The following is a 26745-nucleotide window of genomic DNA, read 5'->3' as shown; positions in this document are numbered from 1 at the left end:
AGAACTCAATCGTTTCATTCTTCACTATGGTACATTCTGGGAATTATATACAATGAAAAATGTGTGACATTTGTTGTTTCCTGCATTTTAGCATATTAGTTATCTTCTATATCAAATATATTGCAAATCTAGAGTTTATTGCAGCAATAGTCATGGTGATATGTTTTCTTCTGCTTCTTCTCACTGTTAGGCTTACAGTCGTAATTATAAAAAACAAGTAACATTTTCTGCACATCTTTATATATGTACTTTAAAAAACAGCTTCCACAAAGACAATTTGCATCTGTTAAGAGTGTTTAAAAAATAAATTAAACAGAGACTTGACTCAGCTATTCATTTTCTTCTCGAGAAAACAATTCTTGCCAGTAATCTCAACAGGATGCTAATATTTATAAACTTGTCATAAGGATTAATGCTACCAAAAATATAAACACACAATTAATTCTGAAGAACACGATGATCAAGTAGAATCCTTTTAATTGGCACAAACCAGTGGAAGTAGAGACATTCCAGTTAAGGTTCCAATCCTTTCTAACATCCTTACTCATATGTGTTTATTTGAAATCAATGGAAGTATTAGTGTGTGAAAGGAGTATTCATACAGATGAAAATTTGCAGGATTGGGACCTAAATTATCATCCCAATTAAGAGAGGATCATGTAACACACTGTGCTGGTAAATATTCATTAATTGCCTAAAAACACATAATACAGTGGAACACGCTGGCACATAGTGTACCTTATCTTTCCCTCTAGCTGCTGATCTATGGAGGGAAAGAAACGACTGCTAGTTGGTAATGGAGTTAATCAAAGGGTATGTCTACTCTGCAGTTAGACACCCGAGGCTGGTCTGTGCCAGCTGACCCTAAGGAGTTGGGCTAAGGAGCTGTTTAATTGAGGTGTAGACGTTTAGGCTTGGGCTGAAGTCTGAGCTCTAAGACCCTATGAAGTGGGAGAGTCCCAGAGCTCGGGCTGTAGCCTGAGTCCAAACATTTACATTGCAGTTAAACAGCCCCTCAGCCTGAGCCCTGGCGTGAGCCCGAGTCAGCTGCCATGGACCAGCTGCAGGTGTCTAACTGCAGTGTAGACATGGACAAAGTAGCTTCTGATTGTAGGCCTGAGCTCCCCAGTTCAATTCCTGCTGATCAACAATGGCAGGAGTTATAACAGTACTGAAAATACAAAGCATATAGCATTTTCAAAGCAAACACTGAAGTTAATTGAGCTGTGTCAATTTACACCAGCTTGGAATTTGGCCCTAGGTAAAATCAATTTGTTTAGCAGCTATAGTAAAGCAGGGAAGGAGCATGAAATGAACATGCAAGGCTGCACAGAGAAAATTCAGGATTGCAAATACCAATCTGCTGCTATGAACAGCTTTGAAGACAGCACTGTAGGATTACACTAAAATGCACTTCTCACAACTAAGTGTGCTGGTATATGTAAAAAGAAAAGGAGTACAGTAACTGTAGCTCACGAAAGCTTATGCTCAAATAAATTTGTTAGTCTCTAAGGTGCTGCAAGTACTCCTTTTCTTTTTGCGAATACAGACTAACACGGCTGCTACTCTGAAACCTGGTGTATGTAGTGTTTAGTCATTGAACATGTTTCCTGGCAATCACACCAATTAAGCGCAAAGACTGAGTATCAGGATGCCAATTAAATGGATTCTTCTGAACTGACGCAACGACATAGATGGAAATTAGATTAGTAAACCACATGGTGTCACTAAAATCTCTGGTTATAAAACATATGGCCACAATAGTATACAGCAAGATACTGGGATCATTTTCAATAGGCTCTAGCATTAAATAAATAGAAAAATCAAATGTAAACTGACATAAATAAATGTTACTTCGCTTATAGACCCCAAAAGAGAAACAAAATTCCTAAATAATAAAAATATTCTTTCATACTGTATATATTATATATTTATATTTAATATTTTATGGCGTAACAAATGAATAGGAAATGTACAATGCTTAGCTAATAGACATGATTCAATATCTGTTTTGTTGAAGCCTTGTGCCAGTAGCTCCTGTGTGTTGTTATATGATATAATCTGTTACTGTAGCTATTTGCCTTTTTTACCCTGCTTGGATTTTGAATTCACCTTTCGGGCAGCACTCACTGGTTCACCTCTTTTCTGTGGCCTCCATAGCTCTCTTGAGCAGTCGACAGGCTCATAGAAGAATGTAACTGGCTGGATGCTGTTCTTGTCATCCTTGTTTTTCTTTAGGAACATTCTATCTTTTTGAAGGGAATGAGGTTTTGCATCAGGTATATTATATGAACCATGCTGATTTCCTCGGCTTCTGAAATTTAAAAAAAAGTCAGATTTTGCAAAGGTGGCAAATGGTCTGATTTTTAAAGGTGCTGGGCACTTGCGGCTACCGGGGGTATTGCATGGTAAAAATAGCATTTTTAGAATAACTGTAAATTGTTCTTTTGCTTTGGAGAGCGTTATGTAAGAGTTGAGACGAGCATGTAGTAGTTTCCCTTTACTCCAAGGAAATATAGACATGCGCATTTATTTCTTACTGGAACACTCTATGTGTATCATGGGATGCACTTTTAGTACATGTTCATTTAGAGTGAAATTTGTCCATGTGCTGCTGGCTAGCACAAGGCATACATGCCCTACTTTGACATCTTAAAGGGATTTAAGGGACTTAAGTGGTGCACAGGACTCATGCTAGCCCTCTGCAGTGGATGAATTTCACCCTGATTTTTAAATAATAATATTGACATATACCATAGTGGCAGTGGAGAGAGGGGAGTGGGACTCTTGTGACTTCTCAGTGGTGGGAACTCAGCTGGATCTTTGGTTGCTGTGGTGCTGGCAAATCCCCGTGGGCAGATATCTGCCTTTTATTTGTAAACAAGCTGAGAGTCAGTATTGCAAATTCAAGTCTGAAGCCTCTGGTTGGCTGACCAGTTGAGGAAGTTTTAGTTTTTAAATCATGCTTGTTGAGTTAACCTTAATTCTGAATTTTTGGGGTGTGTGGATCAATAGTAATAATAAGTAATTGGTGTGGGGAAGAGAATAAGAATTTAAGCCTAAAAACAAGCCAACCTCCCCTTCTTTTGTTTGTCCTAGTTCATGCCTAATGTGACTTTATTGAAGTAAATTGACTTGACCAGAGCTACTTCAGAATGTTAAACTGTACTGCACATTTGATAGACCTTTCTAGAAAAAGGTGCAATTGGTCAAATGCATGCAATTCAAACCCCATATTCATAGAATTCCAAGCTGCACTGCCAACTTAATCAGAGTTCCATGTTGCAGGCTATATTCTTTATTTTTGAACTTCAATTTTAGAACTCTAGTCATAAACATTTTGACACTGTAGCATGGCCTAATACTTTGTTCAATGTGAGAGTTCTGCTCAGCGAATGACTGGAGGATTGGGTCCAACTTAAACGATTCAGTAATAGCAGGAAGAGTACAGAAAACTACTGGCAAAATAAATTTTCTATAAATAATCTTTTCCTTCAAATGTAGCCCAGTGTGAAATCTTGTCCATAGGAACAGAAAATTGTTACAGATGTCACTGTGGCTTTTGCTTTAAGACATTGCATTCGTGGAACTGTATGTTGGACCAATTAATTGGCTGATGTTGAAAGACACGGCGGTTTGTATTTGTCAAATATAACATCGTGAAGCTGATTCATTTGTTCTCAAGGAGGAGGCAGATTATAGACCTATCCCAATGTATAATTTCAGTCACATTATTACTGTACTCAGTAATGTTCTTCAAAATAAAATATATCAAGGGTGATATTTTTAAAGGGAGTTAGGTGTCCAAACGTCATAGAAATTAAATAGCAATGTGACACAGACCGGACCTATGTCTCTAATTCACAGTTTATAACAACAGAAAAGAGGGGCTTGGAATTGAGGAAAATGCCAATCTGCCTGTTAGAAAGCTATTCTGGGTTGCTATTAAGCATCAGCAAATGCCTTTGTACCTTTAATAGACCATTTACTGGAGAAAGCAGTGACCCAATCCCCACTGTGAGTGTAGGTAGCTGAAGAAACCTGGTTTAGAAAGCAGGGAACTAGGCTTGGATCTAAGGTGATATGTCTGGGATACAAACAGATCCAGATGGAGGGCTTGATAAGAGAGAAATTTCTGTTCACAGTGGAGAGTATCTAATCAGCAAGGAAAGATGACAAAAATAGTCAAAGGGAGGAGATAGTTTACATCTTGAAAACAATTTATTTTTCTGCTTCCTCTGTAACTATACTGAAAATGCCTTAGCTAGTTTAAAGAGACCAGGTGGGTAAGGTAATGTCTTTTATTGGACCAACTTCTGTTGGTGAGAGAGGCAAGATTTTGAGCCACACGGAGCTCTGCTTCAGGTCTGGGAAAGGTACTCCCAGCTTCACAGCAAAATACAAGGTGGAAGAGGGCATTAGTAGTTAGTACATATCGTAAAGGATCATGGAGGACCACAGTATGTGCTAACTACTTATGCTAAACAATCTGTTCCACCTTGCATTTTGCTGTGACACTAGGAATACATTTTTCCAGTCCTGAAGAAGAGCTCTGTATGGCTCAAAAGCTTGACTCTTTCACCAGCAGAAGTTGGTTCAATAAAATATATTACTTCATTCACCTTGTCTCTCTAATATTCTGGGACTGACATGGCTACAACAACACTGCATTAGCTAGTTTAAGTTATAAGAAGTGCAAATTTAGATAAAAGAAAAACTGTTTGCTAATTTAATTCCATTTTCTCTCCTTTAACTTAACTCTTGTTTTTGTTAAGATTACTACTGTAGAGGTAATTTCATGAACATAACCACACAGAGAAAAGAACCCCATAACCTCAAAGGAGAGGTGCTGAAAGATAAAGAGTTTTTGGAATGTTGATCCCCCCCCAACCCTAATCTCAAGCAGCACGGACATGAGAGGTGGCTGCCACCAGCAAGTTAAGTTGCTATCAGATTTTGGCAGGCAAACGGGAGACATTGAGGAGAAGCTGAAGAACCAATGAGGAGAGCAGGGACAGATCCTCAGCTGGTGTAAATTAGCATAGTTCCCTTAATGTCAACCGACACCAGCTTGGGCTTTGCTGCTGGAGTTAGTGGTGGTGCTGGTCACAGGGCATTTGGGTGCTTAATTCTCTTAGGCTACTTTGAAAATTGCAACCAAAATTAATATGACACTGTGATGGGGTGGATTAGGCCCAGAGGCCCCCTGCTGGAGGTCTCAGGGTCCTACCACACTCCTCCCAGGAAAGGAGCAGTTGAACGAAGTCCTCCAAACTGCCTGGAGAGACTGCACAGAAAGCAGCCAATCAGGGGGGAGGCTGTAGAGAGCAGCCTATCAGGGCCCAGGGGGGCCATATGAAAAGGAGCTGCAGTGCACACCACAGTCAGTTCCTTGCAGGAACCAGAGGAGTGTACATGGTGCTGCTGGCTGTCCAAAAGAAACTGTAGTACCATGGACAGCTCAGTGTGGGCAGGGATTGGGGGAGGGAGTGAGAAAGCACACTTGGCTGACTGCTGGGCCTCAATGCAGAAAAATCCTGAGCTAAGGGTGGAACACTGGGGAAAGCTGAGACCATGGGGAAGTGGCCTAGGGAACTGAAGGCAGTTTCATTAAAAGGACATGTGGCTGGGATCAGATATAGTGGGTGGGCCTGGGTCCCCCTGCCCCAGACGACTGGGGCAGTGGCCTATAATTGGACAGTGATAAATCCCCAGAAGGGTATCTGAACTGTTAAGAGTCCCATCTGGAAAGCTGGGGACAGAAGAGACCAGAGAAGGTAAAACCAGTGCCTCCAGCGAGGAAGTCTTGGGGGCACGCCTCAAAACCAGGGCCAGGACTGGCTAATGACTGCAGACACATTGGACCAGAAGGGAGTCTCGTGAGAGGTGGGTGCTACACCGTTACAGACACAAATGATTTACAGTCCTCATAGTTATAAACATCAGTGCATGTGGAAGGCAAATTAACTTTAAAAAACCTCAATGTATTTAAAAATACTTATTATATCATTAAAACAGATCATAATGGTAAAAGATCACACCAACCAGTTATGAACTAGTCTATGTTGCTAGATGATGAGATAGTGTACAGTGAGAGTTACTGAGTTATTACAGAATAGATGGATTTGACACCTTTTGACAGTTGGCTCTGACAATTGTCCTATCCTCTGTTTCACCTCTGATTATTAGTACATTCTGACATAAGGCGGTAGGACACTGATGTGAAGTGTTATAGGCCCAGTGGGTCTATAACTGCTTATACCAACTGAGGATTCTCCTCCCAGAGTGTTGGTGGGACTCAAACCTGGTTCTCTTGCTTGAACAACCAGTGACCCACAATGCTACTTTTTTAAAATAAAAATATTGTAGGAAAATTCTCTTTTAGTTGAAGCTTCATCAAATTGCCAATATATTTGTGTTACGGAAAGTAAACTATAGAGGTACAATATGTGAAATCAACTGATGCATATAATGCTTGCTTAACTCTTTAACCTTTAATTTAATTTGTAATGTGATCTCAAAACCAGCTGGCTTGACAGTTATGGAAACTGACGTTATCTCTTCATCCACAGAACAGGCATAGCAGCAACAGAAGCTTCCCCATACTGCCTCAGCTCTGTTTGTGGTAACCATCTCTATAAAGCAGCAGGTAATTTCAGTCCATCTGCTGATTCAGTCCTTGGTGTATCTGCTGAGATTGCTGGGTTGCTAATTAGTGCCCGTTCTATTGGTGTTTTTCATAAGGACAACTGTTTATCAGTGGCTGGATGGAGACCTGCAAGTTATTTCATATAGGCCACTGAAATCCCAGCAGATGGTGTCAACTACTGGATTCTACTAAACTGTGCTGCTTTAAACCATATAAACTTGTATATGCTGTTACCAACCCCCTCAATTATCCATGTCCATGTCACTTACCCACATCTGATTTCAATACATAAGTTTGATTGAACTTGGCCTGATATGTCTTATTTCTACAATGTTGACATAAGTGGGTGCAACTCCATGGTCTCTAGCGGAGTTATACCCACTTAGGTGAATTTGTCACGTCATGTTTCATTTCACACACTCTCCCACTCCTTCCAATCATATAAACAGTGATAGGGGTCTGAAATTTAGAGACACTGTCAGCTCAAGTATAGGCCAAAGTTTAGGTTTTTGGAAAAAAGCTTGTTTCTACTGGTTTTAGGTTAGTAAAGAAATGTTTCATGATTTTTAAAAAAAATTTCTAATGGAATAAATTGTGAAAAAAACAAACACAAAAATCACCAACTCCTGCACTGTTAATTAATAATTCCTACCCTATCAGCAAAAGTGAAACTGATTCCAATAATTTCCATTGTCCAAGCTAAGAAATTAAAAAATTAACAAAGTGAAAAGTTGCATTTTTAAATTTGATTTTAAAAATTGAAACTGTTTTAGTCATACTGTAGGTCAGGACATTTGTTTGTTTATAATATGGTATTTTTAAGTTGTGTCCCCTTTAAAAAATCTGACAGTGGCAAGTATAAATCTCCTACATATGGTATTCAAGAATGGCCATGACAGAATGTTAAAGACATTTTCATCTGAAACTTAGTATGTATTCATTTAATAGATTCAAACTTTGCAAAAACCTCATATGGTCAAACAGGAAGCAGTAATGTATTGGCACAAAAGGATTCTATTTTTTCTTGAATAAAATTATATTTTATTTTTAATTTAGCAAAACACCTGTTTTTCCTTTATTATGCAAAATGCATATATATCATCAAATATAGGACCTGCTCCAAAGCCCATGGAAGTCCAATGTAATGGACTTAGGATCAGGGTTATACAGAATATGCAAAAATGTAAGCATGTTTAAATGATAGAAAAATGAAATGACATACATACAGGCATCTGGGTTTCTTATTTGATGAGAGGTCTGTAAACTGGAAAAAAAAACAGAAAAATGTTCATATTATGAGCAAATATCACAGTGGCATGAGTGGCACATATAAGAGGCTTGGGGAGGCTAAGTCTCCCTAAAATAAAAAAGACTGGCCATGTAGGGGGCAAATGATGGAGGTGGATCACCTCCCTTTGGAGGCATGCCTGCCCGCCACCTTTTTGCCCTGGGAGCTCACTAGTAGTGGCAGCAGTGTGTCGAGGGGCGCTGCTCCGTGCTGCTCCACCCCTTCCCTCCCCGGCTCCTCCTCTTCTCCTGAGGCCCTGCCTGCTGCTAGCTCCTTTCTTCCCCCTCCAGTCTGTCACTCGGCCGGAAGGCAGGAAAAAAATGGGAGGTCATATAGATAAATGAAGATAATAGCAAAATGAAATGACATACAAAAGCCTTCCCACTTTTTTCCTGCCTTAAGGGCGATTGACAGGTGGTGGGGGGGAGGAGGAGTGAGCAGCAGGGGTGGGGCCTCAGGGAGAGGGGCAGAGCGGGGAAGCAGGGGACACTGTCTGGGCACCCGTGGGCCCCCCCCCACACTTCTAGGGAGCTTCTGGCGCTCCTGGGTGTAGCCTCCCCAAACGAAAAACTCATATGCCGCCTATGCACAGTGGTCTTCTGTCATTTAAATCATTTTATATCTACAAAAACCAATGTGTATCTAAGGCCCTGATCCTGCAAAGATCTACACATGTGTTTTAACTTTAATCTCAGTTAGGGGCACCCCGAGATCTACACAGATTTCAGGACATCAGTATGTTTAAGAGGTAGAACTCACTGCCTGTTCTAGAGGTTGAGGGGATAGAAGAAAGCTTCGTTCTGTCTTCCGCAAAGTTATGAAATTCAACAGATGCAAACTTGCAGTGCTTCCTAACCCCCATGCACTAAATTCTAAATATTGTTAGCACGTAGCCCAGTATTTGTAGTGGAAGAAAATAAGTAGTAATTCAGATCCCAGAGACTTTGAAGAGGTTTGTCATAGCTTAGCAACAGTTTGTTTGGAAACAGATAAAGGGATTTCTTTTTAAATGCAAAGCCCGTATTTTGGGTCATCTGGTCACTTTAGTTATGTGTACACTGCAACTATAGGTGTAATTTGCAAACCTGAAGCAGAGCTCCGTGTGGCTTGAAAGCTTCTCTCTCACCAACAGAAGTTGGTTCAATAAAAGATATTACCTCACCCATCTTATCTCTCCAGTTAAGCCACTGTTGTTTTCTCATTTTGAGGCCATGCAATCAAAGGCTATGAAATTATCTTCCAGCTGTATATTTTTAGTCCAGTTGCTCATATTTTTAACTCATTTAAAATTTAAAGCCAAATTTTAAATGATTGAAGTGCAATAATGGAATATTTTTAAACTATTCTAGTTACAAAAACAATTCTGTATATTCAGTATGCAGAATCATATTTCCATCTTTCCCTTCTTTCACTACTAGGAACATTTTAAACAAAGAATTTTTTCTTTAAGTTTCTTTTCCTACTAACAACTCTTCCAACTTAATAAATAATCTTAAATCTTGTAATTATGTATGCATTGTTAGTTCATTTACCAGCAGGTATTTACAATTTTTTTTTTGTAACTATAATCAAAGTAAATTGCTAAAGAAGAATAGCAAGGGCTGACTGTAGGTACTTCACATTTGATTATACAGTGTAGATACAATGAGAAGTAATTATTGTGTTGAAGATAATTAATAAGACATTGTTCCCCATTAAACTGGATTAAATACATTTTCCCTCGCAAACTTTAATTTTGCCAAATCATATTTATTCTACAAAAACAACTAAAAATCTCTAAGCTTGATTCTCAGCTAGCATTCACTTGAGGGGGCAGGGGCATAATGGTAGCTTTATACCCCTTTTTCTCTCCCCACCCCCAATCCCAGGACCAACTGAGGCCTGTCAACCTCTGGCACAGTAAGAGCCGCCTCAGGTGTGCTCCAAACAGCCGGGCTGGAACTCCCCAAGGAGTCTATTCTGTAGTAGGGTCTAATTTTCCCTCTGTTGATATTCACCCCTTCTTGTCAACTGTTGAGAATGGGCCACATCCATCCTAACTGAATTGGCCTCATTAGCACTGACCCCCAACTTGGTAAGACAACTCCCATCTTTTCATGTGCTCTATATTTATACCTGCTTACTGTATTTTTCACTCCATGCATCTGATGCAGTGGGTTACATCCCACAAAAGCTTATGCCCAAATAAAATTGTTAGCCTCTAAGTTGTCACAAGGACTCCTCGTTGTTTTTACTGATACAGACTAACACGGCTACCCCTCTGAAACCTGTCACTAATCACTGTTCTTCACTGAGAAGTGGACTAACACACCAAATAATCATTTCACATAGGACACCAGCTATGGCCAAAAGCCATCAGATAGTAACAACTTTTGGACAACACAGGTTTCAAAAAGAAAATAATGCTCTTAGAATCAAGAGGACAAGTGACTTTGAAGGCATTTACTGTTGACACAACTTGTAAACTTACACAATAAATTTTGTGTCTCCTGCACAACTATTAGCACATTTGTAGTGGGTGTTTAGATTTCTAATTGTCTAATATAGACACAAAAAACCTAGTGCCCACAGCTGAAAGTTTGATCCTGAAATAAATTTGTCTCCCAAATTCAGCATTTAAAAATAATTATTGGTCCAGTAAATCCTTCCCCTACCCCTGTATTTTTTGTAAATTTTTCTGTTGGAGTTCTGATCTGATTTCCATTGTCTTTTCAGCCTATTAGGCTGAGCATGCCTGTAGTCACACCATGTTGGTTTCTGTGGTAACTTTGTGAGCTCAGGAAGGTCAGGATGGTCAGCGTTTGGTAGTGCAGCTGATTCAGAAGGCAGTGCTCCCCCCATGAGACAATGGCTCAGTATGCTGTTAAAAGGCAACTCTGCTATTGGGAGTACTCTTTCAGATGCAATTTAAAACAAAGGTTCTTACCCATAGTCCTCTTTAAAGATCTCACAGCACTTTCTGAGATATCAGCCTTGATTTCCATACCAAATTTCTACTCTTTCAGTACTTACTATGTCAAGTTAAGGTGACCTTTGCTTTCTACCCTTAAACTGCTGTTAAGCACTGTGTGCAGTCAACCAGTAGTTGCTTTTTTCACCTAACGTGGCTGCATTTCCACGATGGATGAAGTCTATTCTAGGTACAGCTTGTACTCTGTATCCATTTAAGTGTCAAAAGGCCTTTGGAATTCTTGTGGATGAAGTTTGCCACACAAATGTAATATATTAGAGGGAAATTACTGACTCAAAGTGATAGTAGTGGTTATTAATGGAAAAAATTATATCGGCTATTTGTCCCAAAGGCAAGACCTTTTAGCAAAAGGGCAGATGGACACTTCATTATTCCTCACTTTCTCCTTCCCACCTTTGGCTACTGCAGTCCTTTTCCACTCTTCTCTAAGATTGCCATCATTTACTGAAAAGAAAATGCAGTCTGGCTGAGTGGTAGGGAAGGAATGGGGTTCGGATCAACTGAGCTTCTGTATGTGTTGCTCCCCCAGCCACACCACTGCATGGCATTGAAATCTTTAAAAAAAAAAAAGTGAAATTCTTAATTCTCTCCATAAATATATGTACAGTACAGCTACATTTATGGATACATCAGCCCAAGTCATAGGTGAGTTTTTCACTGCTAGGTAGAGATAAGTGACTTTTTTCCGCAAATAGTAAATTTGCCCAAAAATACATTTTTGGGCGGCGGCGGTGGAGGGTGGGGAGGAGGTTATGCTGTAACCTGAGCCCCACCGCTGCCCAGGGGTGAAGCCTTTGGTTTGGCTTCAGCCCCAAGCGGTGACGTTTGAGCTTTGGCTCCAGGTCCCACAAGTCTAACACCAGCCCTGGTGACCCCATTAAAACAGGGTTATGACCTACTTTGGGGTCCTGACCCACAGTTTGAGAACATCTGCATTAGATGACAGTCTTGTGTGCTTACCATATGTTCATTGACATCATTGTAATTGCACATTATCTGTTGATTTTGATAATATTCTAGTTGTCTTTCTGCCAGATCAACCCGCTGCAATAGATTCTCAATGAAGTGTTGGAGCCTGGCTTTCCCACGGACCTCTTTCTCAGCTGCCTCTTCCAGGAAGTGGTTAAAAGTAACAACCTCTCTGTAAGACAAAAGTGTTTGAAATACAGCAACATCGAAGTACTGGAAAGAGTCCTGGCTTTTTTGTTGTTGTAATTGTTGCTAAGAAACAGCAGTGGAAAGGGGATTCTCACCTGTATTGTAGAAATCTCCTACCAATGCCTTTGTGTTTACTGCCATATTTATCTTTTTTCTGGTTGTGATTGGAAATAAGGAAAATAGACAGACTTGGAATATCTATACGATTAGGAAAGACTCTCCAAGAAATTCCTTGTTTTCCTGCTAGCAGTCCTGAAGGTGCAGGCCACCCCACAATGGGTAGGAAGGCTGCCCTGCTATGCCACATACCCCCGTGCACTCCTTAAGGGGTGGCACAGCTGCTGTGCTTCCCAGGAACTTACTAAAGCACAGTGGCCTCCTGGAGCTCCTTCTGGGCCAGGATGGCGCACAGAATGTCCCCTGCTCAGAGCTGTGTCTTAAAATAAAAACATGCAAATATGGGATAGATTTAGCAAAATGTAATTCAGGCAATTTCCTTCCTTAAATGGAAATTCCACCTCAGAAGCTCTTGACAAGTTCATCTCGTAAACTCCTTGCCAACAGCACTAAAAACACTCCTGTGTTTATTACATCCAGGGAAGAGACTTGCACTCATAATGAGCAATATGAAGGGCCAACAAATGGTAGATGAGGATCTCCCATATAATCTCAGAAATAACCTTCATCACCAACTGTGGTGGCTGGAGATATTTTGTAAAAGCAACATTTAGTACCTTCCAAGATTGACACTTCCTTAATGTTCAATTGCAAATGTGGTGCCCTTTTCCCTGTTTACATATACACCAGTTCGACACTTAACCCTGAAATATGACATGAAATTAAAAGAAACCTAAAACTTCTCACCTATCCTGTTAATTAAATGAAATAAAACAATTTTATGATTCCCAAATAGCTTTATTTTAAAACATCAGCCCTTCATTATTCAACAGAGCCACTGTTGGCATGCCCATTAAATTGCATTTTGGCCTTGATCCTTACAAAGGGCACATTAGGGCAGAAAAAGACCGTTGTGCTCCAGACAAAGTGTGAGCAAGGCTAAGTAAGATAGCCTGAGGCATAATCCCTCTACACTGCCATGGTAAGGAAAGGGGCAGGGTGAAGAGTGAGCTGGTTAAGTGCAATTCTGAGCATGTCAGATTTGCCCCTAATCACAAAGTGCTAGATAAACTGAGGTTACTGATATGCAAATGTTTTAGCTTACTTCAAAACACAGAATATGGGAGGGGGGAAATCAGTATTTGGTAAATAAAAAAGGGCAAAACTGGCCAGAGAAAAATGTAGTCTGAGATGAGAACACTATAAACAGTGGCTAAAAAGAAAAACATTATACTGGTAATGACTTTCTAAAGTCCTGTTTCTTCATCAGTACGCAGAAGTTTCTCTTCGTATTTAAGTTTATCTAAAAAACTGTTTTAATTCCACATAGTTGTAGATAATAGCTTCCTTACAGTTTTTCTGCCCAGCAAACCATGAACTGAATCTGTCTCATGAGCAGTGTCAGGCACAAGCAAATGACTATGGAATCTTTACATGCAGAATTTGATTTACCTCTGGATTTTGCTGTAAACAATACCAGAATGCATAGGCCCCGACTCCGTGGGTGCTCCAGGGCTGGAGCTCCCATGGGGAAAAATTAGAGGTGCTCTGCACCCACAGGCAGCCAAACTCCCCCTGCCCCCGCCTCGCTGCCTCCTCCCCCGCTCCCAAGCATGCTGAGTTCCCGCTCCTCCCAGCGCTTCCTCCCCCCATCCCCCGCCGCCTAACAGCTATTTGGCTGCACTTAGGACTTTCCCGGAAGGAGGGGGAGGAGCAGGGACAGGGCGTGCTCAGAGGAGGAGGCGGAAAAGGGGCGGGGTCTTTAGGGGTGGGGTGAGGGCGGTGCAGGGGTGGGGTGAGGTGGGACTGGGAGGCCTGGGTCGAGCATCCACCGGACAGAGGGGAAGTCGGTGCCTATGCCAGAATGCACTAAAATGCTCTCTGAACTAGCAGGAGTGGAAGTGGAAGGTTCTCCAGGAATGGTTGTTTCAAGGCATACACAAAGGCTTTGTCTTTCATCCCAGCTCCTTTTAGGATATTTACTTACACATACTCCAGATTTTGCTAGTGACAAGCAAGAATGAGATAATGGGAACTTATTTTTCAAACTGTCTACTGGGTAATGCCTGCTTTATGGCTATGTATGGTTTCTGTCACTACAGCTTGCTCCAGAATAAAATGAGGTTTTCTATAATCAGGTAAAAGGCACAGAGCAGAGTTTAGGATAATGCTAACACTAAAACCAAGATGAATTTTAGCACTTGACTCTCCTCTCACTAACTCACTTACATCATTGTAACTCCTTTGACTTCCATGAAGTTATTCTGGATTTATACTGGTGCGAGAGCAAATAGAGGCCTTTGGAATCTTACACTTACCTGGACAGCAAATCAAAAGGCCCTGTATGTGTCAGACTGAGGAAATTTTTTACTTTATTTACAAAAAAAAATCTGTCTTAGTGTTACTCCTCCAGAAATGATCAGATGAATATGTCTGCCCACGTTATTGCATAGATTACACAACACAAGGTTTTGCAACAAACTTTACAGAAAATAATAATGAATTTGCATTAACAAACAAATTGCCGTTTCATTTCCTACATGCCCTACTGTTTAGTAGGAGACAGGAAACTCAAAGACATGGAAAGATGCAGTTTGTTATACCGTAGGCCTGCGACTTAACTCACCCCATACTAAACCAGCCTTGGGTGAAACTCTGGGATTTCACCACTAAAAGTAAGGGGGGAAAATGCTCCACTGCTGCTAAGGTGCCCCCAACTCAGGCATGCCCCTAACAAGAGTTATAACACCAACGGTTGTAAAGTAGAGACACCCAGGTGCTGGGAAGTTTAGGGAGGAAACAGAAAGACCCCAAGAGTTGGTAAAATAGATAAGGTAAGCTCTGACCAGTGAATTTATGCTGCCCATCTGCACAAACAAAGAAGGTCATAAGTTACAATTTGGGCATGAGAGATAAAATATAAAAAGAGTTGAGGAGGGAGGAGAAAATGTAGGTGCCAGTGTGTGATTGGTTAAATTTTGTTACCTAGGGGTACTGAATAATGTGATAGGTTTAGTAAAGTTAAAGAAGGTAGCTAGTTTTACCTGTATGATGTAATAAAAAAAATGCTCTTTGGGAACCATCTCCGGATTGGAATTTAACATCAAGCTGCTAGAACTCTGACCCCTCTGCACAACTGTAATGTGCAGAGGCATAGCCGGAACCCCAGAGGAGAGGATCCTGACTGGCCATCAGGTGAATTTTGTCTGTATATTGGGAGTGGTGAGCATAAGAGATTTGGTTGGTATATGTATTCTGCGTGTTGCTAATAAACAGATGTTTAGAGCACAGCTGTGTAAGGCTCTCTCACTAGGAAAAGGTCCCCGCAGACCCGTAAAGCCCTGAGCCCCGAGGGAAAGGGCAGGTACTTAAACTGACCCAGTTTCTTCCAGAGCCCCATAAGTAAGGATAGGTGCCTTACGCCCTGAGTCCTCAGAAGGGAAAGGCTGAGGGGGCCTAAATTGATTGGGTCATGCCTTGAGCCCTCAGTAGGGTATAGGTGGACTGCCCTGGATTTTTTTGTGGGTAACAATCCATTACTCTTGGCAGGGGAGAGGGGCAGATAGTTGGTTTCCCTTCCCCCCAGAAGCAGCAGGAGGATCAGCTACTGAACCAGCCAATGTAGAGCAATGAGAAGCTACTACTTGCTGAAGTACATAGTCATCCTGATGAGATTCACTGTGACAGCTCATCAAGTGTTGAATAATTGGCAGTTGCTGTAAAATGGGCTGGATAATTTCATGAATACTAATGATATCAGGAAAGATCATTAAAAGGAGACCTAATCTCCTTTTCTAGGGTGTGACTGGATCGCCTGCAGAGGGCAGGAAGTAATTTCCCCTTCCTCCACATCCATAGTTGGCCAGATATATTATGTAAGGGATTGATTTTCTTTGGAAGATTGAGATCACTGTCAAAGGCAGGACACCAAGCTAGATGGGCAAATGGTCTGATTGAGGATGGTAAATCCTGTGCTTTTTAGTGTAGATTCATCCATGCAGTTTATTAATGTGCCTTTAATGATTTTACTATCAACTAATTTTCTCCCTACAGAAGTGAGCCTCCCCACTCTATAACTCCCAGGGTGAGTTTTACTCTCTTTTTAAAGATAGGCACCACAGTAGCAACCCTCTGATCCTCAGGCACAGCTCCTGTTCTGTTAAGGTGCATGACATACTTGTTAGTAGCTCTCCTATCTTATAATTATTATATTTTTTACTTCCTTTAAGAACAACATCAAGCCCTGAGGATTTACTGCTATTAAGTTTCTTCAGTTGTTCCAACCCTCTTCCTTGGAGACATCTTTCTCTCTGCCATTGCTATGCCTTGATTACCTAGAAGTTGTTCACTGGGGAATTTTTTCCCTCATCATCCATACTAGAGAAGACTAATTCAACAAACTCATTTAACTTCACCACAGCTACATTGTCTTTTTAATTGCCTCCTTCGCTCCAGGCAGTTTGCATGGTCTTACTCACAGGCTTATATATGACTTTCTTGCTTCAGATCTATTTTTAATATATATATTACTAATAGCTATGTGCTCTTTATTTTTTCTCTTTATTTCCCTTTCACACCTTGCCTATGCTAGCTAATTTGGATTTTGTTAATATTACCTATGCTGAATTTCCCCATTTTGCTATTTTTCACTCCTTTGCTTCACAGAAAAACTGACACTCACTATGGTATGGTCAGATGCTGCTCCTAATGAAGTCAGTGTCATCCTCCCCATTTTGGGGCCCTCTGTTTAGAGGGACGGAATGGAGAATACACACAATATACCAAGGCAAGACAGTTGGGACCAGTGTTATCACAAAATCACCCTTAGTCTGCTGAAGAGGCTAAGTGGAAAACATTTGATAAGGGCTGCTTCAAAGCTGGGGCACTGTACCTTCAAAAGAACTACTTTAGGTCATGCTAGCTATGCTGCACCCTGTGTACTCCTCTAATATTTCTAAACAGGCTCTCTATGGTTATTAAACCCGCCTGAACCCCTCCATTTTCAACATTATCTTCTTCCTCACCTTCCCCAAATGTAATCTGTTGGCTCTCCTTTCCATAGTCATTTAGCCTGAAGATTCCTACCCTTTGTTTCTTCAAAAATACCTCATTTATCTGCTATCACTTAAAATAATGCCTTAAAATATGTAGGCCATAAAATCCTGAGCCCTGCTTGGACACTTTCTAAGCAGTGATGGCTTTATTCGGTGGAGCTCAGAATCTCTGTGGATTTATTCACAGAGGCTGGTCCCTCCAAACCCCCATAAGGCCTGATAAGCAAGGAATCACAAAACATAGACGGGAATAGGTGAGATTCACTCTTCTGACTTTATTTAGCCTCTGGATTTCACACTGGTCCTGCAAGATCATTTGAACCAACACTTTGGTTTCTTGTTTCCTTGAGCCTTCTTGGTGTTAAGATTATGGACATTTGTAGATACCTTGAGTGTCTAAAATATTTTCAATTTGTAAGTAATTATATACTTTTGTAGACACAGAGGTGGGGTTTGGGTGTAACTCTAAGGGTGAAGATATTTCTCATTACTTAAAAACTATGCACAGGAAGGGATAATAGATTCTGTCAGCCATCTGGATTGAACAGATTCTGAGAATATGATTATATGAACAGATTCTGAGAATTCTGAGATTACAGTCAATTGCAACAGTATCCTCTCCTCCAGCAAACTTTTTCAATGGACAAAAATACTAAGATAGTTACTAAGATTTGGGGTCAAATCCCTAAATAATAACCCTTAAAATAATTACAGTTTTGAACAACTTTGTCCAAACCTCCCCCCCTTAAAGTTGCTTTAAGACATGGAATGTTGCTAATTTATCATACAGCAAGCTTTATTTTTTAGTTCTTTGGTTGGTAATGTACCACATAAATATTGAGGTCTGGTTAGAAATTAAGGTTGCTGTCTTGATAGAATTTAATCAGCCCAGTAAGTATTATCACCTTAAGGCTGGTTGGCTCTACCAATTACTGTACTTACAGGCAATGCAAAGACTGTCTTTGTCTTTGCCTTTGCTGAAAATAATCAGAAGCACATTCCACTGTGTACTTTAAAAAAAAGCATGAGTTGCGCTGGTCTCTGTCCGATTGTGAACCTCATATTCCCATTGATGAGTAGTTATTTCCATGAGTAGTTCCATTGACTCACTAGGATGAGTCAGATCGTTCTCAATTTGGCCCTAAGGTGTGTCACCCATTCACAAAAAAACCTCTTCTGTGACCCTAAATGATCGATTGGTGATCCCTTGATTCGAGGATGATTTCTACCACGGATTTCCATATGGGTCCTGAGATGACTCAGGAGTCCGACCCTGGAACTGCAAATCTGCCTGCGGAGATACAGACATTTTGTGGCAGGCCAGCAGCCTGCTGGGAGAAAGTTATTTCTTTTGCTTTCCTCCTTTCTCTCTTTTCAGCTTCAAGGGCAAGGCACTTCTCCTGGAAGTGGGCCACTGCCTGGTGGAGGATATGGCACCATTGGGGTTGGTTGGTAGCTTGCTCTTCCCAGCTTGTGATGTCCACGTCAGTTTTCTTAAGATACATTTTCAGTGTGTTTTTGTAGCATTTCCTCTGACCACCACAGGATCTCTGACAATGGGTGAGCTGAGAGTAGAGGGAGCTAAAAATCTGGCATCTGCACATAATGTCCAGTCCAACGTAGCTGGTGCACGAGGATCATTGCTTCAATGCTGGTGACATTGGCTTCAGCAAGGATGCTGGCGTTAGTGCAGGGATCTTGCCACTTGACGCAAAGGATCTTCCAGAGGCATCGTTTGTGGTACCTCTCCAGACTCTTGAGGTGCTGTTGATAGGTCACCCAGGTTTCACATCCATAGAGGAGTGTAGGAACAACGATTGTCTTATAGACCTGGATCTTGGTATCCTGCCATAGGTCATGGTCCATGAAAACGTGTCAGAACAATTTCTCAAAGGAAACGCTTGTGCACTGGATCCTGTGTTGGATCTCACTGTCGAGTTTTACATTTTGAGAAAGTTTGCTACCGAGGTAGCAAAAGTGCTCAACTGTCTCCAAAGTCTGACTGTCGATGGTGATTTGTGGTGGGTCATGTGCAAGGCCTGAAGCATAGATTCATAGATTCATAGATACTAAGGTCAGAAGGGACCATTATGATCATCTAGTCCAACTTCCTGCACAACGCAGGCCACAGAATCTCAACCACCCACTCCTGCAAAAAACCTCTCACCTATGTCTGAGCTATTGAAGTCCTCAAATCGTGGTTTAAAGACTTCAAGGAGCAGAGAATCCTCCAGCAAGTGACCCGTGCCCCATGCTACAGGGGAAGGCGAAAAACCTCCAGGGCCTCTTCCAATCTGCCTTGGAAGAAAATTCCTTCCCGACCCCAAATATGGTGATCAGCTAAACCCTGAGCATATGGCAATATTCACCAGCCAGATACCCAGGAAATAATTTTCTGTAGTAACTCAGATTCCACCCCATCTAACTTCCCATCACAGACCATTACGCCTATTTACCATGAATATTTAAAGATCAATTAATTACCAAAATCATGTTATCCCATCATATCATCTCCTCCATAAACTTATTGAGTTTAATCTTGAAGCAGGTTGATAGAGCACTTTAGTCTTCTCAATATTGAGTGAGAGTACTAGGCTTTGGTAAGCTTGTGCAAGAAAATCCAGTATGGTCATTCTCAGTGTGCCCGAGGATGACAGAATCATCAGCATACTAAATATCAGTAATGGACACCCTGAAGACTTTAGACCTTGAGAAGAGACGTCAAAGATTAAAGAGCCGCCCATCCATTCTATATTGAATGTCAACTCCATTGGGGAGGTGATGAACTTTAACAAGGACCAAAATGACTGTTAAGTAGAGGGAAAACAGGGTTGGGGCCACAACGCATCCTTGCTTAACCCCATTTTTCTGACGAAAGGTTCCATCTCAAGGCCATTGCAGAAAACTGTGGCAGTCATCTGATCATGGAGAAGCCTTAGGACCTTAATAAATTTTGGAGGGAAGACAGATCTGGCCAGCACCTTCCACAGGGCTTTGTGATTGACAGAGTCAAAGGCCTTTGTCAAATCAAGGAAAGCCATGTACAGGTCCTGATTTTGCTCCCAAAATTTTTCCTGGATTTTGCATGCAACAAAAATCATGTCAGCTGTCCCGTGGGATGGTCTAAAACTGCACTGAGATTCGGCCAATATTTCCTCAACAAGGGGAAGTAATCGGTTTAAGAGGATATGGGCAAAAATTTTCTTTGCTGTAGATAGCAAGGCAATGCCTCAATAGTTTCCACATCCTAAGTGACCCTAAATGTACACCAGTGATAAGCATTAACTAACTGAAGGAGATTTTTCAAAGGTTCCAAGGAAAGGTAGGCACCCAATTCCCACTGACTTTCAAAGGGGAGCCCAACTCCTCTTTCAAGTTTCTGTGAAATTTGACACAAATGGCTTGAGTTGATGACCTCCAGTATTCTGAATCCCCTTTCTGTTCTCTGTGCAAGTGGATGTAGCCATGGCTCTGCTCCTTCCCTTTCCCCTACGGGCATCCCAAGAGATGCACAGAAGGAATAGGATATGTGCTCCAGAGAGCCACTGACCACAGCTGTGTCAGTTTGCTACTTAGGGGCATAAGGGAACAGCTCTGTGAACTGCCATGGAAAAACAAGTCACAATTTGGCTCCAAGGCCTACTCTTCATGTGGAAGTTGATTAGCATAGCTATTGTGGAATAAACTGTTCCACAACAGCTCCCTATGTGGACACAGTCTTCTAGAATTAAGGTGACTTTTATTCCAGCATAATGACTCCACTTTGAGAGTAAGAAACTAACAATATGGAAGGTGGGTGACAGAGGGAAACCAATGGAAGTTTTGTCTAAGTACTGAAAGTTTGGTCCTTAATAAGTGCCCTTATGTCTTGTTCTTATATTAAAGCCAGAGAACATAGAAAGACCAAATAGACAAAACAAAAAGAAAATGCCAGTAGAAATTCTGGATTTTGGATTAAAATCAGCACTGTGTTTTTCTGTAAAGGGAGAGTTCCTGCTGTCTACTTATTGTCCTTAGTCATAACAATGATCAAGGCAGAGAGAACTACTTAGGCCCAGGTCTCTAATCTTTTAAATGTTTCTCACATACTAAAATTTAGGGATGCACAAATGTCCCCTTGCCTTGCATGCTTACTCTGTTTAGGTTTATTAAAATCAAACCCCTTTTGCTTGTTTGTTTTCCCCACCATACCAATAAATCCCCTTATTTTCCAGAAACAAGCCTCTAGAGGCCCTCTTGAACTCATAATTGCTCTTAGCTTCAGTGATCTAATTGGAAGCTTAAAATGTATTCCCTTTGTGCAGGTTTCCGTGGTATTCTGAAGCTCACGGTATTCACGCTGACTCTTGCTCTCCTTCATCAAACATTGAGTATTTCCTTTCTGTCCACATTTTCCAATTAACTCTGAAATTTGCTCAAGGGCTCCACTCAATCCACAACCTTTACTCATCTGTGTGGTCTTAGTCATGGGTCAGATTGAGGTGGCTCAGTGACCTGAGTTATCTTTGGTGACTGTATCTAGTGTTCTAGAATATTAAACACTCTTTTACAAAATAGAAACAGAAATCTCTGGCCCTTCTTCTTTGTGTGATGTCCCAGTGGGTGCTCCACTTCATGTGTCTGCCTGAGGGCTCATATACACACACCAGTTGTGCCACTTTAACTATATCAGTATAGTTAAAGCAGTCCAGCCCTCCTAGTCTAGACACAGTTATAGCAGTACAAGGATACTTTATACTGGTATGGTTATTCCAGTAAGGTAGTGGCACCAATTTAAATATTTCTGGGGGTGGGGTGGGGTGGGGAAGAGTAAATTCCAGTCCCTGCCCCTTAGGTTTGCTAACCCTTATTAAACCTCACTTTTTAAAAATGATATGCAGCATGCATGTCAATTTGTTTATTAAGTCAAAGTTTAGTCTCAGTGACATCTGTGCCACTCCATTGAAGTCAAAGGAATTACACTTGCATAACGGAGGGTAACATTTGGATTCTCCTGGAGTCTCCAGGAATTAAAGATTAATCTTTAATTAAAGACTGTCATGTGATGAAACCTCCAGGAATACATCCAACCAAAATTGGCAACCCTACTGCCTCTTCCCACAAGGACCATATTCTGGTTCCTGCTTTCCCCTCACCTGCTGCAGGGCCCCTAGGTTTCCTAGGGTGAGGAGCCTCCCCTCACTCTTACTCACACAATGCATGAGCAGGTGCTTTCAGGAGTCAAATTCTTGGTGGGTTTCAGAGTAGCAGCCGTGTTAGTCTGTATCCGTGTTAGTCTGTAAGAGTTTACATCTCTTAGACTATTTCTAAGAGATGTAAACTGCTGCCATGGAGCACAGTGGGATGATAACTCCGAGGCCTAACTATGTCGTCATTTAAAGTGTGTCTGTTGATCGAAGCACTCACACAAAAGGGGGAAGTGTGATCTTATTACAAAGATTTGCACAATCTATTTAATGCATCTCACTTTGACCTCACATCTGGGCACAGCTTTGGAGAGTACCAGCACTTTTTTTTTTTCCCTGTCTGACCACTGCTCTGACTGGCATTAATAAGACTTCTCATGTAATTGAAAGAATGCAAAATGTTGGCCCCACTGAAGTCCCTGGCAATACCCCCTTTGACTTCAGTGGGAGCTGGATCCGGCCCGCATGAAAAAACGCTGCAGTAGAAGATCTATTATTTTGGAAACTTAGATCTGTTTTAAATCACTGTCATATCTACTAGTGTTCCTCATAGTTCTTTTTGGTAACTAATGAACCAGTTTAGGAGCATCACATTTTAAAGAACATGCATTTAACTAAAGTAAGTTGTTGTTGCAAACTGTCTGAAAGGGTTTCTGAGAATGCTAAATACTGTAAGTAGTTCATCCATAAATAATGTTACAAACATTGGTACATTTTTAATGGGTGCATCATGAACATATTTTTAGATGGATGGCTTGCCAAAATGAGTCTGGAATCTGCTTGTGATTCCAGTGATACACAAAATTCTGTTTTTATAGATCTACTTCCCATCCCCCAAACCCCATCCCAGGTTTTTCTAGAAATGCTCTCTTGAGCACTTGCTTGCAGCCATGCCTTGCTGCTCCATAGGGGAGAAGAAATTCCTTTTACCGCTACCTCATGCTGCACCCATACAACACAGGGCAGGCATTGGCCCTCTGCTAGAGCCAGATCGTGATACCCTTACTCACGCTGAGAATAACTTCCTCTAGGATAGGACTGCTCAGAGTAAGCTACTAGTCAGAGTGATAAGGGCACCACAGTCTGGCCCTTATTAAACCTCACTTTTAAAAAATGGTATGCAGCATGCATGTCAATTTGTTTATTAAGTCAAAGTTTAGTCTCAGTGACATCTGTGCCACTCCACTGAAGTCAAAGGAATTACACTTGCATAACAGAGGGTAACATTTGGTGTAGTGCTGCCTAAGCTGCAATTTCACTGTTTAGTGGTGACCAAGGTATTTTGGGCACTACTGTTAACTGAACATGAGGGCATAAAGGCGGTGTATCTGGTATTCTTTTGCTTCTACAGTTTGTTTCCAGAGTAGTAACCTCCACCACACTGGCATTATCTATTGTATTGCAGTTACCACCAATATCTTACCGTGGGTTTCATGTTACGAGAACGTACGTGTGTGTGTGTGTGTGTGTGTGTGTGTAAATCTACTTTAATACTGCACATGTTCTCCAAGCACATACAAAGCCATCAACACTGTGCTTCTATTGCCCTTCCACTTACTCTTCTTTCCTGTGAAGTTCTTCCTCAGACTCTGTAAGACGTTGCTTCAGTAGAGCAATCATCTCAACTGCAACGTCCACCTGTCTGTTCAGGTCCCTCTCTCGCCTCTGAACTTCCTGTTTCTTCTGAGACAGCTGCGCAAAAGCGGCCCGAACTTCCAACAGCTCAGCCGTTTTTTGGGCCAGCTCTTTGGTAAGCTTGTCAATTCTCTTCTCTATTGTTTTATCTACAGCGTCTACCATCCTATTAAACTTTTCTCGTACATGTGCCTCAAAAGAGGCTTTGGAGTCTGTTATTGGAACCCGCGGTTTAGAAATCTGCTCATCTGTGAAGTCTGCTGACCCGTAATTTGCCACAAAAGAGACAGGCCTTTCAGCTTCCATCTCCAGTGATTTTCTGTTCTTTGGGTTCTCATGTGAGGTGTCACAAAAATTTATGTAGGATGGTTTTTGTTTTATTGCATTGCTGGTGTTCCCCAGTTTTCCTTGAGTCATGGTCTCTGAGGAAGAGAGCACGTCTGTATCTTTGAGGGAAGAAAAGAGGTTGCATTTTGTCAGAAGGCTTCTTTCTTCATACCTATGATTATACTCCAGATGTGCCCTCAGAGAAGAAAGGCTTCTGAATCTAGTGTGGTCACCACATCGTGGGCAACGAAATGGCATGCAGATGCTGACATTTTCAAATGACTCCTGCCAGGGGTGTCTGCTTTCTTCAAAAGTGTGCTGTTGCATTACTCTCTCAATCCTGGAAGGAAAGAAATGACCAACTAATTTTCAGGTTTGTTCAAAAAGACGCTCATATTTTGCTAATACAAACCAAGAAGTAAGAACAAACTTTCAGACTGATTTTTCAAACTGGTTCCTGGGAAAGCAAATTCAACCATCTCATTCGAATGGCAGCACATCACACAGCAGAATAAAGTCAACAAATTAATTTGTAACATTTTTAGCGGCCTCAAAGGCCTCATTAGGCTCTCATTTAAACGGAAACATCATGATAGTGAGAGCAACTGACTCTGTAGCATTTAACAGTCAGACTACATATATATGAAAAGCTAGCCTGTTGTACGTTAGTCTGTAGCGTAGCATGCTCAGAAACTAAATAGCTTACTATGCTTTTTCATACATTCATTATTATTCCTTACTCACAGATAAAGGCCAATAACAAGGATTTTTATATTCATTATGTTGACTAGTAAGCAATAAGACCTGATAACTGTTTCCGTTAATATGACAAATCTAAAATTGTACCTGTGCATATATATACATGCAGATAGGTGAAAGTACTGGTGGTGACATGAACTCAGCAAATGGGGACAAATGGGGGCTGGGTAGCTTACACACAGAAAAGCTGAAGGGGGGTGGCAGAGGGATGCAAGAAGAGGACTTCAAGCAGAAGGGGGCAAAGAGAGGCTACTTACATGCAGAGGAGTGCAAAAGAGGGGGGCTGTGCAGTGTGCATGTGGAGGGCACAAAGATGTTTAAGGTACAGTGGATTAAATAAGACAAGGTCACTATTTCTGCATGGGCTGGGGAAGATTAGGCAGAGCTCCAACCTCTCTCTACTGCCTGTGTGTGTTTGTTAGGCGACCCATCTCCTCCAGTGTGTACGGTGCCTGATGCTGCCTCCCTGGATTCCCTAGACCCAGTTCTCCGAGGGCTCTGAGCTCAGTCCAGTTCCCTCAGGCACACCCCTAAACCCCATTCCTCCCTGCACTGACAAACACATGCACTGATTGCAGCAAGCACATCTTTTCTCTTTCTCCCCCCGCCTCCAGGCTCTGTGGTGCAGAGAGCAGGCACTTACCTGACTTGTTGCTGCTGCTGGTGGTGCTGAAGCTGCAGGGAAAGCAGTTTTCAGCAGAGCCGTAAATCACGCTGAGCCCAGCACAGTCACACTTATTCACACCCCCCTCTCTCATTCATTCACACCAACCCATAGAGCTGAGCAGTGAGCGGGGAGGAGCATCTGGATAAAGGAGGGGGCTGGGCTAAAGCGGAGAGCTCAGGCAGAGCACAAAGCAAAATCCACTTCAGGCCAGCATAGAAGGAGCAGAAAACAGCCTGCATAAAGCAACTGGAAACAGAGACGATGAGAGAGGGAAAGGAGAGAGAGCAAGAGAAATCAGCGTCTAAGTCTCAACACGTCATCTGATCATTTAATATAGGAGCAAACAAGTGCAAACCAGACACAAACAATTTAATGACAAGTAATGATACGGAGGAGGGAACTAAGCATTTTGCAAGGCAAGAGCAATACTGAGCCAGTAGGACATATTGGGTAAAATCCTGGTTCTGCTGCGGTTGACGGGACTTTTGCCATTGTAGACACATCTTACTGTCACTGACGTGTTGATTATATGGCAGCGTAGGCTGATGTAAGTGTAGTAGGGTTTGCAAGTTTGTATTTTGAATTATAGTAAGGGTATGTCTGTGCTGCAAGCGCTCCAGCAGCACAGCTGCAGCGCTGCAGTAAGTGTAATGTAGCCACTTGCTACAGAAGGGGTTTTTCTACTGCTACAGTAAATCCATCTTCTCGAGAAGTGGTAGCTAGCTTGAGGGAAGAATTCTTCCATTGGCCTAGCTACGTCTACAGTGGGAGAATGGGTAGGCTCACCTCACTATATTGCACAGGACGTGACAGTTTTCACAGTCCTGAGCAATGTAGCTAGGTCGGTCTAACTTTTAGCTGTAGACCAGGGCTAAGTTGCAAGTAACAGAGGTAACTAAGGCCCCAATCCATGCAGGTAGACACCTGTTTGTTT

At 41.6% G+C, this 26745-nt stretch overlaps 2 protein-coding genes across 4 annotated transcripts in view; one reads left to right on the top strand and one right to left on the bottom strand.

Moving 5' to 3' along the window:
• Window positions 1–26745, top strand: part of RTKN2 (rhotekin 2) — a 266798-nt gene that overhangs the window by 153554 nt on the left and 86499 nt on the right. The gene's annotated exons all lie outside the window — the stretch shown is intronic.
• ZNF365 (zinc finger protein 365) lies at window positions 1005–26029 on the bottom strand. Of its 3 annotated transcripts, XM_074959956.1 has the most exons (5): window positions 25788–26029; window positions 23982–24725; window positions 11869–12049; window positions 7876–7913; window positions 1005–2314 (listed from the first exon to the last, which is right to left on the bottom strand). In XM_074959956.1, exons 2-5 carry the CDS (start codon window positions 24710–24712, stop codon window positions 2074–2076), a joined length of 1191 nt encoding a protein of 396 aa, XP_074816057.1. In that variant the 5' UTR covers window positions 24713–24725; window positions 25788–26029; the 3' UTR covers window positions 1005–2073. The 3 variants fall into 3 exon arrangements, with proteins under 3 accessions (XP_074816057.1, XP_074816058.1, XP_074816059.1); XM_074959958.1 differs by lacking the exon at window positions 7876–7913 and having other exon boundaries at window positions 2143–2314; XM_074959957.1 differs by lacking the exons at window positions 7876–7913; window positions 11869–12049.

The sequence above is a fragment of the Natator depressus genome, chromosome 7, assembly GCF_965152275.1.
Source record: "Natator depressus isolate rNatDep1 chromosome 7, rNatDep2.hap1, whole genome shotgun sequence".
Classification (NCBI taxonomy): Eukaryota; Metazoa; Chordata; order Testudines; family Cheloniidae; genus Natator; species Natator depressus.
The sequence above is the reverse complement of the archived record's forward strand: the minus strand, read 5'-3'. Positions and strand labels throughout refer to the sequence as shown.

Coding starts and splice junctions, on each gene's coding strand:
- ZNF365 (XM_074959956.1), bottom strand. CDS start 24,712: ATGCAACAGCACACTTTTGAAGAAAGCAGACACCCCTGGCAGGAGTCA. Junction 12,050..23,981: donor GAACTTCACAGGAAAGAAGA/GTAAGTGGAAGG, acceptor TTTGTCTTACAG/AGAGGTTGTTACTTTTAACC. Junction 2,315..7,875: donor AATAAGAAACCCAGATGCCT/GTATGTATGTCA, acceptor TTTAAATTTCAG/AAGCCGAGGAAATCAGCATG.